The 17807-nt window shown below is 48.5% G+C and overlaps 1 protein-coding gene across 1 annotated transcript in view; it reads left to right on the forward strand.

Annotated features, from left to right (window-relative positions):
- Positions 1-6815: 6815 nt before the first annotated feature.
- Positions 6816-17807, forward strand: part of CASQ2 (calsequestrin 2) — a 35916-nt gene continuing 24924 nt past the window's right edge. The window contains exon 1 of the mRNA XM_082493810.1: positions 6816-7219. Coding sequence (XP_082349936.1) covers positions 6986-7219 — 234 coding nt within the window. The 5' untranslated portion in view covers positions 6816-6985. The remainder of the gene's footprint in view (positions 7220-17807) is intronic.

Genomic DNA, 17807 nt, shown 5'->3' on the forward strand with positions numbered 1-17807 from the left:
TCATAGAATGCCAATTTTAAGCTCTTCTTTCTTTGAAACTGTCTGGGTGTATTAGAGGTAGCATGTGTTTGCTGGCTCCTGCATAAACAACAGGAACAATGGGAAAAATCCTCTCATCCCAGTGCTATGTGCAGGAAGCCCCCTGGGGATCCCCTCCACCATTTCCAAGGTGGGTTGCATGTGGATAGGTCATACCCTGCTCCCACAGGCTGGCAGACCTGTCAGCCCAGCCGGGAAGGGTAGGCAGGTTCAACAAGGCCAAGTTCCAGGTCCTGCACTTGGGTCACAACAACCCCATGCAGCGCTACAGGCTTGGGGAAGAATGGCTGGAAAGTGGCCTGGTGGAGAAGGACCTGGGGGTGTTGGTCGGCAGCTGGCTGAATATGAGCCAGCAGTGTGCCCAGGTGGCCAAGAAGGCCAATAGCATCCTGGCCCGCATCCAGAATGGTGCAGTGAGTAGGACTAGGGAGGTGATCATCCCCTTGTACTTGGCACTGGTAAGGCCCCACCTCTAGTACTTCTTCACAGAAAGGGTTATCAAACATTGGAACAGGCTGCCCAGGGAAGTGGTTGAATCACTATCCCTGGAGGTATTTAAAAGATGGGTAGATGTGGTGGTTAGGGGCATGGTTTAGTGGTGGTTTTGGCAATGTTATGTTGATGGTTGGACTCGATCATCTTAAAGGTCCCTTCCAACCTAGATGACTCTGTGATCCTATGATTCTAGGTCATTGCCTCCGTGTCCTGCTGCAGGCTACCTGCAGCCTTTTCCAGTCCACCTGATGGGTCCCCTAGCCACCACAGCAGCTTGCTTTCCGATGCCCCTTGTCAGACCTCTGCATGAAGAAGCAGCCTTATCTACTTCCAGCATTTCTCCTTATGCTTTTCATTTTCACTTTATTGCTCTCCTTCCCAGCCATTTCCATCCATGACAATAGGCCCACTTCCATTTGGCCCTGCGTGAAATCTGAGTTAAATCTCTTCTTGCTGTGTAGTGATTATAAACCCATTGGGAGGGAACTCTCTCAATTCTTCTGGGACAGTCCTGATTCTGACCTTCTAAACTACTTTCTGACCTGTATAAGACACAGATGCCAGACTGGTTCCCAAAGACAGAGAGGTGCAATGATCCCCATAAGGTGGCACAGAGCAACTTTGCTGTGGGGGACATGGTGCCTAAAAAAGACAAGACTTTTTTGAAATGTCAATGAGCCTAGACCCTACATGGTCAGAGTAAGTCAGGACTTCTGGGTCATCTCATTGACCTTCCTTTTACAACTTCTATAAAATTTCATGTAGGTGCTTTTGTCTGTGCTGTGTTTTATTTTCCGCATCAAAACCAGTGCCTGTGTGTCAGAAAACAGGAGGGTTTATAGCACCTTCTTATCACACGGCAGGTCTCAGGACACCTCAGTCAAAATACACAAAGATCTCTGGAAGTTTAAAACAGGAAGAAAAGGGAGGGAGTGCAAATGGTACAACTTCTCTGCCTTGTACTTACCATCACTGACGTGACTGCATTAGAGTACAGGCAATGTAGAGCACCATGAAAGACTTGTCACCTGAAGGGAAGGGAGAGAGAACTAGGTTTTCTCACACTGCAGAGCTTTCCTTGAGATGACAGTGATCCCCTTAGTCTCCTTAGAAAGGTTCAGTGTGTCTCTGAGGCTTCCACCCTAATGACAGCAGTACACTCAAAGTTATTATGAGCTGTGACCTTGCTTGGCTAGCTGGTGGCAAAAGACATATTTTCTGAATACTCCTATCTTGCAAAACATATGAGGTTTTAGAGGCTTGAAAAGAGATTAGCTAAAGCAGAACCTTAAATCCTGAAGCCCTGGAAAAAAGGCTCACTGAAGCATTTGGATCAGCAGTGGCTGGGGAACTCTTTTACTGTGTGAACTAGAAAGGACAATGAAGGTGAGAATGGCAGAATGGAGTGCGGCTGCAGTGGCCAGGAGGGAGGAGCAGCAAGTGGATATCCCTGATTTCTAATACAAGTAGGAAAAAAAATTCAACAAAAAGGAGATATTTACTGATCCTACATCCCTACCCTGCTTTTCCGCAGGCCTCAAGGGCTGAGATTGTACTGTTTTGAGCACTTCTGTTGTATTTCTGTTGATACCTATCCTCACGAAATTAACAGAAACAAAGTAAAATCCTACTTCAATGCACGTCAGGGGTGGTTTTGCAACCTAATTCCCTGGAGCCAGGATTTTGCTCAATGAATATATCTCAAAGAGCCTAACCACTTCCCTGGGAAGCCTCTTCCAATGTTTGATAACCCTTTCTGTGAAGAAATTTCTCCTAATATCCAATCTAAACCTCCCCTGGTGTAATTTGAGGCCATTTCCTCTTGTCCTATCACTTGTTACTTGGGAGAAGAGACTGACCCCCACCTCACTACAACCTCCTTTCAGGTAGTTGTAGAGAGTGATAAGATCTCTACTCAGCCTCCTTTGTGCCAGACTAAACAACCCCAGTTCCTTCAGCCACTCCTCATAAGACTTGTTCTCCAGACCCCTCACCAGCTCCATTGCCCTTCTCTGGACACGCTCCAGCACCTCAATGTCTTTCTTGCAGTGACAGGCACAAAAATGAACACAGTACTCAAGATGCGGCCTCACCAGTGCTGAGTACAGGGGGATGATCATCTCCCTAGTCCTGCTCACCACGCTATTCCTGTTACAAGCCAGGATGCTATTGGCCTTCTTGACCACCTGGGCTCACTGCTGGCTCATATTCAGCCAGCTGTCGACCAACGCCTTTTCTGCTGGGCAGCTTTCCAGCCACTATTCCCCAAGCCTGTAGTGCTGTATGGGGTTGTTGTGACCCAACTGCAGGATGCGCCACTTGGCCTTGTTGAACCTCATACCATTGGCCTTGGCCCATCAATGCAGCCTGTCCAGATCCCTCTGTAGAGCCATCCTACCCTCAAGCAGATCCATGCTCCCACCCAACCTGGTGTCATCTGCAAACTTACTGAGGGTGCACTCAACCCCCTTGTCCAGGTCACTAATAAAGAGAGCTGGGGAACAACTGGCTGCCAACTGGATTTAACTTCATTCACCACCATTCTTTGGGCCCAGCCATCCAGCCATTTTTTAACCCAGCGAAGCACATGCCCATCCAAGCCATGAGCAGCCAGTTTCTCCTGTGGGAAATGGTGTCAAAGGCCTCAGTAAAGTCCAGGTAAAGAACATCCACAGCCTTTTCCTCATCTGCTAAACGGGTCACCTTGTTGTAGAAGGAGATCAGGTTTGTCAAGCAGAACCTGCCTTTCATAAACCCATGCTGACTGGGCCTGATCGCCAGGTTGTTCTGCATGTGCTGCATAATGGCACTCAGGGTGATCTGCTCTGTAACCTTCCCAGGCACCGAGGTCAGACTAACAGGCCTGTAGTTCCCTGGATCCTCCTTCCAGCCCTTCCTGTGGATGTGCATCACATTTGCTAACCTCCAGGCAACTGAGACATCTCTGGTTAGCCAGGGCTGCTGATAAATGATGGGAGGTGGCTTGGTGAGCACATCCACCAGATCCCTCAGTACCCTTGGGTGGATCCCATGCAGACCCATAGACTTATGTGTGTCTAAGTGCTGTAGCAGTTCACTCACCATTTCCCCGTAGATTATGGGGCCTTCATTCTACTCCCCGCCCCTGTCTTCTAGCTCAGGGGGCTGGGTACTCAGGGAACAACTGGCTCTACTACTAAAGACTGAGGCAAAGGTGGCATTAAGTACCTCAGCCTTTTCCTCATCCTTTGTCACTATGTTTCCACCCCCGTCTAATAACGGATGGAGATTATTAATTTATGTCAGAGACTAACAGATATCAGCTTTTCCAGAGAATGAGCTGAAGGGCAAATGTCCCAGGATACATACAGTGCTGACCATATAATTCCTTTGCATGGCACTGGCCACAGAAACAGATGTGTTGCAACCACAGACAGCTAAGTGGGATCAGGAAGGTCTTGGACTATGCAGAAAGATAGCATAAAGTATTTGTAGTGAACCTGTGAATGCAAAATCCAAGATTTCACAGAAAAGCTCTTTAACCGCCTCATCATCCCCTTTTATGGGGAACTGCTGTTGCTTCTACAGGGGAGGATCTGGCACACACAGAAGCCTTTTGTCAGTGTCCCATAGAAAGGGGCCTTCAACAAAACTCAGCTTCCCCAAATCCATGAGATCTACACACTGTCATTTTCTTGACAGTGAGCCTGCCCCAAAAAGTACACTGGATTTAGCACTAATAGTCCCACTGAGGTTTTGAGTGGAGAGACAAAGAGGTGGACTCTCCAGTGACTGTGACATCCAATGTTGGTCTGCTGGAGGAATTCCCTTTGGAGCAGAGGTGAAGCCTAACAGTCACAGATCTTTGCTACTTATGCCATGGGCAGATAAAACAGATGTGTCTGGGGCTAATGAGGCAACACTTTTGTGACTAAAAAGCCTTTTTATTCCTTTTTTTTATAGCAAAAAGAGGAGAAAATGAAAATTGGATTGTGTCTATTTTTAGGCAGATTAAAAAGTTATTCAGACTAGAGAGAAAGTGGCTCAAAAATAGCTTGAGTGATTTGAAAGTGGGGCAATTGCTGAAGATCTACAAGAATAAAATGAGGGCAGGAGCCTGGGAAACCAATTTTGAAGTAGCTGCGAACGTTTCATTTTTACAGCCCTGTCTGATGTGTGCCTGCTTTAAAATACACTCTGATGCCAGTGGAAGCCTACTCCTGCGCCCCAAATCCATGGGGTCCTTCAAAGGCAGCCAGCCAGCCTGGTGTGTGTTTGGTCATCCCACAATCCCAGCTGTGCATTTTACAGCCTAAACATTCAGTAAAAGCCTACCCAGCCATTGCCACCCACTGTGACCCAAGTCTTGCGTCTCTCACTAAAAGCAATCGGGCATATCCAGGTTTGTCACATCTCCCTCTAGAAATGACTGCCACTGAAGTGTGCCTCCAACGGCAGTGTATTTCTGAGGCTGTCCTGCTCTGGCTTCTACCCACATTCCTCAGGCTTCATCGTTAGGACTTCAAGTTTCAGGCAAACATTGAACTTCTGAAAAGGCATGAGCAGAAACTAAAAGGAGACTTTGGAAATAAGACAAGCTTGGAAACTGTTGCTTACAGATTTTCAGCCATGTTGTGGGATGTTCAGGTTGGAAGTGAATGCTGAGGGGATGTGTGCTCCTAAGTCACCCAGGAGGTGGGTATAATCTGCCAGGGAAGTGGTGGAGTCACCATCCCTGGAGGTATTTGAAAGATGTGTAGATGTGGCACTTAGGGACATGGTTTAGTGGTGGACTTGGCAGTGTTACATTTATGGTTGGACTCAGTGATCATAAAGGTCATTTCCAACCTAAATGATTCTATGATTCTATGATTCTATAATTGCTAAGTAATGCTCGCCTTTTGCCCCAAATATTGAAATAATGGGAAGAGCTGGCTGGGGCAAGAGTTGCATGCACCAAGAAGGGACATCATCTCCTCCCAGGTGTAGATGGAGCAAGGCTGGGGTGGAGCAACATGCAAGGAGGAGGCCTGATAAGGCCACTTGTCTGCACATCACTTTGGCAGGGGGGAGAGACCCGTGCCCCCTGTCAATCTCTTCTCTGCCAGCCCCTCAGCATGCCTTCTCCAACAGATCCACGTCAGCCCCGGTGGTGGCATGTGGCCAGCTGGCCTGCCTCCACCTGCCTGTCGCTGCCAATCATGGGGTAGCAGTGACACCCTGGTCAGGAGGGGAAGAGGTGAAAGATGGGGCCACTGAGCCGTTCTCCCCCAGCAGCGTGGTGCAGGCGGCACGGCAAAGCGGCAGCCGGCACACAGCTCCCGGGGAAGGAGGAATCAGTCACTGTTCCCGGGAATTGAAGAGGAAGGAATATGCAGGACAGCTTGCTGGGAAATGCAACAGGGTTGTGTGAAAAACCCCCTCGGGACCAGCAGGCAGGTCCCATTGGCTGGGAGGCCAGCAGCGATGGTGGCATCTCTCCATCACCTTGAGGAGAGCCCTGCCTCCTGCTCCAAGACACCGGCCGGGGCACGTGCCTCCTGCCCTTCATCCCCCATGGTACGATAAGGTTTTAACCACTCACCAGCAATGTATGGGGCTTGGTAACTGCTGTGGGCATGGGAGGTTGCAACATAAGCTGCCCTCTGCTTTGGGATTACAGGTCCAAGGGCCAGCAATTCTCCTGGTACCCTGCAAACAGTGAAAGAGCTTCAGAAAAGAGTTTGAATGTCAGCCGTCAGTTCTGGACGGTGCCCCAGGCAGGAGGAGGAGGAGGAGGGAGTCCCATGAGCAATCACCTCATTGCTGCTGAGGAAATGGGACTTTTCCTCTAGTGGTCCAGATGAGGCCCTGAAACTGTTTAATCCAAGATCTGTTATCCAAAGTCTCATCACTATGATGCCCAAGGGGTTACAAAGAGAGATACCCTTATTAAAAAATGCAGCAAATACCTTCTATTTTTGTTAAGCCCTAGTAGGACAGGCAGTGCCTTGGTTGTCTGCACAAGTGAAGTCTGTCCCTTTGCAAACCCTGCCTGCATATTCCCCAGCATCGACATCTTCCACTCCCTCCCTCTTGCTCGCTCCCTCTCTCTCAGATGATGCAGAGTGCCAGCGAGTCCCTCAATGGTGTCATATCTGTCCTTTTTATTCATTGCAGGGTTTATTTTTAGCCTGAAACAACTGCTTCCTAAAAATGGAGTTCCTAATGACACGGGAGCTGGACACAGCTATGTAAGGTATCCAGGGCTTGGCCTGACAGCTTCTCCTGTCTGTCTCTTTGTTGTGAGTCCAGGACAGCAGAGTTTGCTGCTCCCCACCAGCCTTGCAGAGTTTGGGCTGATCACTAGGAAGGCAGCAGAAAGAGAAACTCAGTTGGAACTTCACCCAGAACCTTTGGTCTCCCCCTCTTCTCAAATTAAGAAGGAGGGGGACATTTACCTGTCCTCCGCTGCACCCCAAGGGCTCCCCTTATGAAGGCGACTTGCTGGATCCTGGCAGGTTTTTGCCTGCTTTTCTGCTGCAAGGCAGAAGAGGGACTGAACTTCCCCACTTATGATGGGAAAGACCGAGTGATCGACCTGAACGAGAAGAACTACAAGCAGGCCCTGAAGAAGTATGACATGCTCTGCCTGCTCTTCCATGAGCCCGTAAGCTCTGACAAGGTCTCCCAGAAGCAGTTCCAGATGACAGAGATGGTCCTGGAGGTAAGCACCGCTGCATGTCCCAGCCGGGGTCAATACCACAGCACTGCTTGGAACCGTGGAAAGAAGCCATGGGACAGGACAATCAAAGGGTCTTGGGGGGGGTGGGGGTGGTGTGGTGGTGTTGAGCATCCAAAACTTTAGGTTTGTTTACTTGGATTTGAGTTAGCGTCTGAGTTCTGTGAAGCCCAGGAGAAAGCCTCTTTTGTGCTCCTCTGAGTTGTTTGCTGGGAAATAATCTTTCTGAATTGTGTGTCAGAAACCCAGGCAATAGGGAGTAACCATGCAAACCTCAGCAACATGAACTCAGTTCAGCTGAGCTTTCCCAAATCTCAGCACAGACCTGAGTCCGCAGCTTGAAATGTTAAGATCCTTTCTCATTCTGTGCAAGCCAGTATCCCCCTTGCATTCTGGATTCAGTCCCATTTTCTATCCCACAAGGAGTAATCAGCCAAGAAGCCTTACCAAACTGTGCTGCAAACGGGCGTCCTAGCTCCCCATCTCAAAAGCTCCCCATTGGGGCAGCATTAAATCCCTTTTTGTTTTTCTGACACTTGGTTGCCTGCTTGGAATCAGTTTGTAGCTGCTTGTTAATGCAGCCATTCACTTTTGTGCTGGAAAAAAAAGTGTTGTTAATTCTTTGGTGAAAGAATGATTAATTAATCCTCAGTAAAATAAATCACAGTAAAAATTGTCAAGTAGATTCATAGCATTCTTTCTTGTAGTGTAGCTGTAATCTAGGGAATCATACAGCTGCAAGCCTGGATTGTTAGGTGCTTGTTTCCTACCAGGGGCTTAGAAATATTCCCTCTTAACTGAAAGACACATTTGGAAAGAAAGTGAGAATTGCAGAAGAAACACATAAGCTTTATTTATCAGACCCAGAGAGAAAATTAATTGCACCCCTAGGACTATAGCAAATGTGAATTAGAAAATACACTTGCTGAGAGCTAGGACCTGAGACAGTCCAATATCAAGTTCAAAGTCTACTGACCTCCTCAGCAAGCCTGACAAGAAAGGTTCAAAAGCTAACCAGATTTTACTCACTTGTCAGGAAACAGTTACTTGCTCCAGGTGAGCAATAAAATAAAATTTGGCAAAGCAATGAAAAAATAACACTGGAGCTCCAGTTGAAATGTTTATGGTTGGGAGTATAATTGCATTGTTATTTAATGGGATAGCTATTTTGTGCTCAGTAGATGGCAAGTGGTTGCTAAATACATATTTATAGAAATCTGACAGAAGCAGGTATCTGTTGCGCACTATCAGTTTTAGTCCCCATGACACCTATACCCGTGTTAACAATCAGCTGTATCAAGGGTGCGATGGCTACAATGCAATTGGGCTTAAAGCTTTTATTTTGCAGGGTTTGATTCAGCAGCGAGTACATTAGCTTAGGGCTCTGGTGATTTGGTTTCCAATTGTTTCTCTGCCATGGACTTCTTATGTGACCTTGGGCAAGAGATTGAGGATTAGATCCGCAGCAGACTTCACATAATTGTAGTGCTCCGGTCCACTAATGCTCAGCTACCAGCTAACCACGCCACACAGCAACCGGCACTTGTGGCTTTGGCCTCAAAATTTCCCAAGCACTTGCAATGCTGATTCAGTGCATGTCTCAAAGTTTCACAGTCCCCCCCTGGACTGGGAACTGCAGCAGCAATCTGGCAGCCTGAGCACAAGAGCGATCTGCAGACTGAGCACTCCTTTGCCTCTGCCACCCGAGGGAATCAGATGGGGAGAGGGTCTCAGCAGTCAACAGAGAAGATACAGGATATGTTTTGCCCTGCACAGGACACAGCTCAGCAAGGTGCTAGCACTCCCAATTTCTGTACTAACTCAACCATGGGAGCACTCGTGAAAGGAGCGGGCAAGCCAGGTTGTGATCTGGTCCCTCTTGTGACAGCGTTCACCTCCCTCACCTCGAACCATAATGTGTTGTGCTGTGGGGGCCACTCTCAGTCTCCCCTGCCAGACCTCATCCAGCTGTGGGACTTCACTGCACGTTCGCCAGGGCAGGGAGAGGGAAAGGAATGTCTGCAGTGGCTCTGTGGCTGAGGTGTGGATCCATTCAGCCGGCGGATGAACTGACTGGGATCAGTCTCCCTGGAGGCAGTCAGCAGCTGAACCCAGGTCTCCTGTAATTTGATCAAGAGTAGTGAGCTGCTGGGTAGGCACAGGAGCAGTGACAGGGCCTCTCCTTCCAGCCAAACCTGGGAAAAGTTCACTCAGGAAGGCTCCATGTACCTGATTTCTGTAGAGGGTTCAGGGCTCTGAGTGCTGAAGGTCCTTTGCACTTGAAATAAGGTATCTAAGAGGCAAACACTCCAGCCCTTGGTGTTCCCTGCCGGCCAGCTTGGGGAGTTCCCGGTGTAGGGTGCTGCCTGTGGCAAGATGCCTTTCTGGAGCATCCCATGTTTTTCCAACTTACTGAGAATTTACCTACTGACTTACAGCAAGAGGCATTGCTTCCACAGCTTGGGAAACATCATGTCCTTAGACTTCCATCCATAAAATGGCACTGGCCTTCATCACTAGGAATAATAGGGAGCCTTCATCTAAAACACAGGCAAGTGTGGAGCTAAGCAAAGATCTGAGCTGGGTGGTTAAGGGTTATTATGTCCTATTGCCTGATGAACGTGAGTTTGTGTGCACATGGGAGGGAATGGGCTTAATGGATGTTAAATCCAGAAAAAACCCAAATAGTCTACCCTTTCTGTTTCTCCCACATATACCTTATAAGAAATTTATAATTCCAAAGAACAAGGACCTGAAAAAATATCTTAGATACCAAGAAAAGAACAAGAGATATCCTATGTCTGGGTTCTGGCAAATTTGCTAGGAGAAACTCTCGGATGTGCCCAGGTAGTAAGTAGATGGAATGGCATGTTGCTGAAGCAAGCAAAAGTCCCAGCAGTGCCAACCAGTTTCTTCTTGACTCCAGATCCAGCCACCAGTTTAGGCTTGAGCACGTGGAAAAAATCCACAGCTACAAAGCGCCCAAGAAGGGCAAGATGGATGTAGACAAACACTCCTCTAACCTAGAAATATATTGTCCCTTGACCACGAGCATGGTTTCCTTGAAATATGAAGCTTGTGGTCAGTAACAAGCTCTGACTGGGGCTTCTCCCATGACTGAGGAGCCCGTGCGACTCTCTCTCTTGGGTACTCTGGTGTCTAACAGAGGTTGAGCTCATGTGGTGACATTTCTCTCTTTCAGAGTATCTCAGTCTCTTCTCTTCCAAGTCCTTGCTCTTCATGAAACTTGCAATAACTTTATTATGCCGAGATCTTTATACATATAACTTTATTATGCTGGAAAATTTGGCTGAAAAGTGCCAATAACTAGAAAAATTATTAGGGGAGGCAGCTGACAGACAGACCTGCTGGGAGAGAGAAGAGAATCACAGGGGTCTCATATTTGCGGGAAATAAAGCTGAAAAACCTGACAGCACATGAGTAAAGTTAAGCACATGTTTAAGGACTTCACCAAACCATAACTACAAACAACAGACTGAGAAGAAAGTGATACAATGGGAAAAATTTCCTTCCCAGGACTATAGGCCAGCATGCAGGACCAACTGACACTGTCAGCACACGAGCTATCACCAGAAAAGGAATGCCATTGTTAAGCTGATATTACAGTGGGACAGCACACGGGGTCTTCAGCTCCCCGCACCCAGGTGTACTCGGAACTGTGACCAGATTGCCACGCAGCCCAAGGTCCCTTTCCAGTTTAAAAGGGAATGAAGGTGAAGACTATCATGAAGCAGCCCTGACAGTTCCTGCCACCTACACTGCTGGGTGCTACCTGGCAAGGACAGGGTCTGAAGACAACTGAGCCCCTCTGGGAGCAACAGCAGCTTCTTTGGACCATCCTTTGTGCATGATGACAGTTCCAAGGACAGCAGTGCCAGCCCCTCAGGTCGGGGTGGGAAAGCTGGGGGCTGTTGGGTTAGTCTGCCAGGAAAATAGTCAAAGCAGTGCTTGGAGATGCAGCTGCCTACTGCTTTCTGGCTAGGGTGGAAAAGGGTTGGGGAAGGACTGTTATAAGACAACCCAGGGCAGAGACAGCGTGAGCACAGGCTGTGTCACAGCTCAGGTTAAAGGGATCTTCTTCTTTGCTTGCCTTTCTGCTATGACTCCACTCTGCACCACTGGCTACTGAAAAGCGCCTGCAGATCAAACGGGGAAAAGCCTCCACACAGGGCAATGCAGAGGTAGAGCCAGGCAGTCCCAGGGATAGCAGTAGCTATTCCTACTCTCTGGCAAAGTTTACAAGAGCCCTGCATGCCCCATGAGGTGAGCACAGTGAAGAAGCAGATGGAACAGCCAGGCACAAGGCTTCACAATAATTATTTAACAGACAAGTAAGAAGAAAAGCTGCTTGTCCTAAATGGTCTTAGGCAATGAAGAAAGGGCAAAAGTGGAAAAGACCAAAGCAGTGAAACTGAGAATTATCTGTTCTGCTTTTCTTCTCCTCTGTAGCTCCCCTACCATATTTTGTCCTGTCTCATACCACCACTTGTCAGACCTTCTCCCTTCTCCTTCTCATCTCTGAATCTCCTAAATATTGGGATAGTTTCACCTTCCAGTGGGCCAGCCCCTCTCTCTAGGAATCATGTAGAAAAATAATGAGCAGTGTGATTAGGGGCTTTCCTTTTGCACTTGAGAAACTCTCTCCAGCAACTGAGGTTGTCTCACTACCATAGCAGGTGCCTGCAATGCACTCCATTACCCTCTCCTCTGCTGAAACTCACTCAGTCCTGGCTCCCCTGTCATTCTTCCCTTGTCACCTGTGTTCATGTGTAATATCCTTAAAAAAAAAGGGTTTGTCAAGCCCAGATATTCTAAGCACCTCAATGCAACAGTGTCCCATGGCTGAAAATTCACGGAGAACTGCCCTAGCACAAACCAGTCTGATTCGAGGTAAGAGAAGAGAGATGTGGTACTCCTCTTTCCAGATGAGGTCTAGGATCAGCCTGGCCTCTAGCAATAAAAATGGCAGAACAAAGTGAAACTCCTTAACATATTTGGGCAAGGGAGAACTTCTCCTACAAACCTGGTAATGTAAATTCATGAGATTACGTTGCATGAGATCCTCCCAGTGACCAACCACAGCCAGTAGCTGTGGTGTGAGAGAGACAGATATATTTTGAATCCAGTGAAAGGCGAGGGTTAAGCTGGGTGTAAGGTCTACTTCCCAATTCACTTGAGAGAAAAGATTTATTTTCAAGTGTTGAAACTACTGCAGCTTCTGGCTCAGGAAGAACTGGTGCAAGATCAGCTGGTTTGGGGGTAGTTCAACCCATATGGTCTTGAAATCTCTTGACAGCAGATGTTCCCATGAGAGTTCAGGGCCATGTAATATGTAGCAAAAAGTCCTTCTCTGCTTTTGATGCGACACAAGGTTTACAAGTTTGAGTCTGTGTAGCTTATCCCAGAAATTCATAGGAACTAGGAAACAAAATTCTAGTTTATCCCCATCTCTAGGTCTAGTATAAATATAAATATAATCATAAACATTAAAATAAACATAAACATTAAAATAAACATAGACATAATACCAAGCCCTTTCTTTAAGCACCCTTTTCTGTTTGTTTCACAGACCCAGATTTCAGTCTTTTTCTTTGAAAATGGGCATGTTCATGAGACAGTGTCTCAACACAATTTCCTGGGCTGGGTAGACAGGTTATACGAGACATGTTCACTGTCACAGAAACTGCCAGGTCTCTGGGTCCCTACAGAACAAGTCCTCAGGGTGAGAGACAAGGCACACCTGGCCGGATAGGTATGTGCAGAAGCCTACAGTGCAAGTGCCTTGTACATACCTGTAATAAAAGAGGTGTTTTGGTTTCCATGGCTACTAAAGCAGTGGCTTCCACTGCAGATAAGTTAATGCAAAAATAAAGAAGGAAGAGAAAGAAAAGGGGAAAGTCTGCACTGATTGCTTTGCCCTTTGAGACCATGTAAGTAGGTCTCAATTCATCAACAGCCGGCAGAGCACTGATTTTTAGTAATAGCACTTGGGAGGATTTCACTCACTGACATGTCAGTCACAAAAATAAGTTACAGAGAGCTGCCTGTTTCGCATATGGGCGCATTGACATCCAGGGACAAGTCTGTGATTTGGTCTTTCTATATAACAGTGGCAGAAACAATTTCCAAGGCTGCTTTACTTGTTATTGCCCAGTTTCTCTCTTTGAAGTCCCTCTGCCAGTTCCCAGCAGTGAGTTTGGACTGGTTGCATGAGCAGCATTTGGCATAAAACCCCGCTTTCACTGCCATACTGCTCTTTGAAAGGCACCTTTCTCAGCTGCTAATGTATGACCGGAGAGAGGTGTACTGACAGCAGTTCTGGGAGCAGAGGCCGGCTGTAAGCTTAGGATCTAAAGAAAATCAAGCTGGTTTCATCCAGACACCCAACTTTTATGCAAACGTCACCTGGAGACATGGCAGACCCCTGTAAGCTCGGGTTTGCTTGCTAACACAGCACAAGGCCAAGTCTGCTTAGGCTTTGCAGGCTTTCTTGGCCCTGAAGTGAGGAGCTTTTCTCATTTTCCAGCTGGAGAGCAGACAACCACTGTAGGTGCCATGAAAGACCTTAAGTCACATGGAGACTCCTTCTGTGTCACTCATCCCTTCAGAAATGCAATGGAGAAAAAACGTTGAAAATCCCATCCTCTTAGGTCTCGGCCATCCTGCCACACTAGTCAGCTTCCCAAAAAAGTGCCAGCGAGGGTTTCCCATGCCTTCCTGCTAGGCTCATTCCTGGGAGGCAGGGTCTCACTCTTGTATAACGAGGTGCCTTTGGCCCATCGTGAGTACGGGGCCTCAAACGGACTAGTTTGAGCTCACACTCGCCCACTCAGTGGACATGCATGGTGTTTAGAGTTAGCATTTCATGTTCTCCATCCCAGACCTTGACATTTCTCAGGAGCCTGCCCGCGCGCTGGGGCAGCTGTTGCTCTGCGAGGCAGACTGGGTATGGTGGGCCATGCTGTGCTCGCCCACTGTGACCTTACACCGGAGCTTGGTCTGCCAGTGCCCTTCATCTAAAACCAAACTAATCAAAGCCTGTGACTGCCCTTCCTTCATGCCTGAGCTTCATTTGTGGGAAGAGTGGAAAGGGGATACAATAATTCTCTTTAAACACCCAAGAGGGAAAAGAGCTATTTAAGCACCTAGCCTAAGGACAAATGGGCTATGAATAAACCAAGTTTGGAAACTAGGAAGTCCCTAATCACCAGAGGAGGAAGAAGTTAAGGGGAAAAGAGCCCAATGAGTTTTAAATGGACATTGATCAGGTTGTGACAGATTGAATGACACTGTGCCTGTTTTGATGACCAAAGATGTCCTTTTGCAGCCTCTGTCCCTAAATAACAAGCCCCAGGCAAGGAATCCATAGCCCAGGAATGAAGTGACTTAGCAAGGTCCAAGTTCTCCTTTTTTTTCTTTTTTTCTCCTTTGCACATTGGGATTTACCTACATACATGAGACAAAACCTTGCCCAAGGAAATAGAACAAGCAGCAAAGGCGAAGAACTCAGTTCCCGGGGGGGCCGCAGAGCAGGCGTTCGCTCCTCCCCTCCCCAGCGCCCTGGGACAGCCAGTGTTCCCTCCTAAGCAGTGCTGATGGTGCTCATTCCTGCGCGCTCGCTGGCACAGCCTTGGCGAAGGCCAGCTGCCGTACATGATACGTCCTTTTTCTGGGAACCCTGTCTGGCCCTGGCAGGAGAAGGGATGCCATCAGCTAGAAGACCTCTGACACCTCAAACCCTGCGCAAAAGGGCTGTGTGTTTTTTAAAGCTTTCCTCAGTTCTTGCTTCTCACCTCCTTGGGTAAAAGGCCTTTCTTGTCCCAAGGACCCCTCCATTCCCCCAGGGGCCCCCCATGCTAATCCTTCCTGTGGACGCAGGGTGGGAGCGCCCAGCTCCTGCCTGCAGCATCCTGAGCTCTCTGGGTTTTCAGAGTTGCTGGATCACACCCACTTGGTCAGAAACTCAAGAAATCTGCCTTGTTCCTGGGAGCTGGAGGCGTAGGAATGACATGGGCAATGATCTGCGGAGGTGAACAGGCTGAATATCAAGCATGCTTCCCTCCTCCAGCAGCTACTGAAAGGAGCCAGCTTATGCCCTGCATGGACTTCCCGCTGGCATCCAGCCTCCAGTTTCAAAGCAGCCTCTCCAAGGCCAGAAGGGCAATGAGGCAGCAATCACCCCACTTTTGTGGAGGACAGCCCCCAGATTGCGCCTCCGGTCTCTGTTTTGTTGAAGGGGAACTTAGCGGGGTGGCCCCCGGGCACCGTCCCAGCGCCCACAACGTGGGTCAGCACATGCACGCACGCACGCACACATGCCCCGGGCTGTCCTCAACGTGCAAGCTGCCCAGCTGGGTCGGCAAAACATCTGTGATGCAGTGCCAGCGAGGACTGGCCGGGAGCAGCGGCAGGTGGTCCCTTGCACCCGTGGGTGCTGGGTGGCACGGGCATCAGCCCTGGTTAGCTCACGCCTGGGGAGGCTGGGCTTTGGCTTACTGCTCGCTAAAATTAGGGATGCCCGGTGCGGATAAATATACTAACTATGCAAAACCTTTAGGGAAGCAGCCAAGGAGCACATCGTATGTCTGACTGGGCTGAGTGGCTCTGCGGCAATGAAAGCCCTGGGGAGGCGTTCTTGGAGCATTACCTGTGAAAGCCACCTCCACAGGAGTGACCTTTGGGTGTTCCATATTTGGGGACTTGCCTTTTAGTCCGAGGGGCAGCAACTCCCTGGAAGGGCAGGCTCAGCAATAAACAACCTCTCCGGGCAGCTCAGGTGGTGGAAAAGGGCAGGAAGGTGGGACCGACATGCTCTCCCCCCAGTCCTGCTGCCAGAAGAGCGGGTCCTCTAGTGGCAGCTGCTCAGCAGGCTTCTGCCCCTTCCCTTTGACCACCATGACACTTCAGGACCTGTAATTCACCAGTCTGAATTACGCAAGAACCCAAAACGTTGCTGGTGGGGTATGCAAGAGGATACTAGAGGAGACTACACAGCATTAGGAAGGAGTGATATCCCCCTCTGCTTTCAAACAAACTGCCCATCAGCTCAAACAACAGAGAAGCCAACCGTAGCATGGGAGGCATGAGTCCTGCATACAGATTGAAAGCTTTTGGGGAAATACCCTGGACTTTTGCCATCTCCTCCTGCTGTTTCTGAAATTAAAATCCTAACATTTTGGGATATAAAATCATTATCATTATATCAACCAGGTTCTGACCATCAACATAAACTACAGCTTTAAAGAGAGTAGGAGAGAAACAGGGGAGAAGTGTAGATTGCTTGAGGGATGTTCCCTCACCTCCTGTTGCTCTCCTCCTTGCATTGCCTGAGTTTTGTTCTTCCACCCCTGACAACTAGGGGAACAGAAAGCTCCCCATGCTTAAGAGACATTTGCTCATGATGGCTCTCACAGAGACCCAAATGTCCCCAATGTGCTGCTTCCCAACCTGAGCGGCTGGGGAAGATGTACCTTACTGCTTGTTGGAGCTCCACGCAGGTGCTAGAGAAGTGGGAAGAAAATCCAGGCCACAAAACCATAATGTCACTTCACAATGAAAAACTGACCACGCCGAGATACCCACCCCTCCCACTCCCATTTGTAACCCTCTCTGCTAGATTTTGTCTGCCATTTAGCAGGAAAACTGACACAAAATGCAAGGTTTGACACAATTAGCATTGTCTGCAGCTGGAATAGGAGTGTGGTCAGGCAACCAGTGACAATTCTGCTGCTCTATAAACTAGAAGTGCAGCATGACCCTGTGGGTCTTCTTAAATGTCCCCAAACTTCCCAGTTTCAGACCTAGGTTCAGACAGGTATGGTAGGTGTGAAGCTGAGATGTTCTGGCAGGGAGCTGCTTCTTTCCATCCCCATTGTTCAGATTGGCTGTAACTGTTGACGTCATCCAACATGAGGTGGTGCTTGCTTGCTCAAGCTTCACTTTGGGCTGGCACCTCTCACACATCCCAGAAGGCCATACACTCCCTCACGCTTACCCAAATCCAAGTATGGCTTTTACCTGAGGGAAGTGGGAGAAAGGAGGAGCGCTCCCAAACTCACACCTCCTTTTTCCAAGGCTGCACAGTGCACAGTTTGTGATCCTGTGGCTAAAAAGTGTGGATTGCAAAGGCTTCACGCGCATGAGAGGAAGGCTGCAAATTGTGCATGGGATACGATCTTACAAGCAACTGTGGTCTTTGCTAATGGTCTAAGCCAGCTTTGCCTGCCCAAAGCTCCTGCTGTACCTCAGGGAGTGCACGACCTGTTAGGTCCAGTTCTTCCAGTGCAGTTTCTCCCCTCCATCTCCTCAAGCTAAATTACTTGCTAAAGAGGCCAACGCAAAGACAAGGGCTCTGGCTGGCCAAGACTTCAAGCCATATGAATTTAAAGGGAGAAGGAGAGGGAGGAGGAGGGGCTGTGTTCTTACATTACAGCTGCCTCTGTCCCAAGGTCCCGAGCCAAGAGGATTGTCAAGATTAGAAACATTATCTGCATTCAAATCCCACTAGCATTATGGAATCAGAAAATACTGTAAGGGGATATATGAATGCTTG

Source organism: Vanellus vanellus (assembly GCF_965231255.1).
Source record: "Vanellus vanellus genome assembly, chromosome: 1".
In the NCBI taxonomy this organism is placed as follows: domain Eukaryota; kingdom Metazoa; phylum Chordata; class Aves; order Charadriiformes; family Charadriidae; genus Vanellus; species Vanellus vanellus.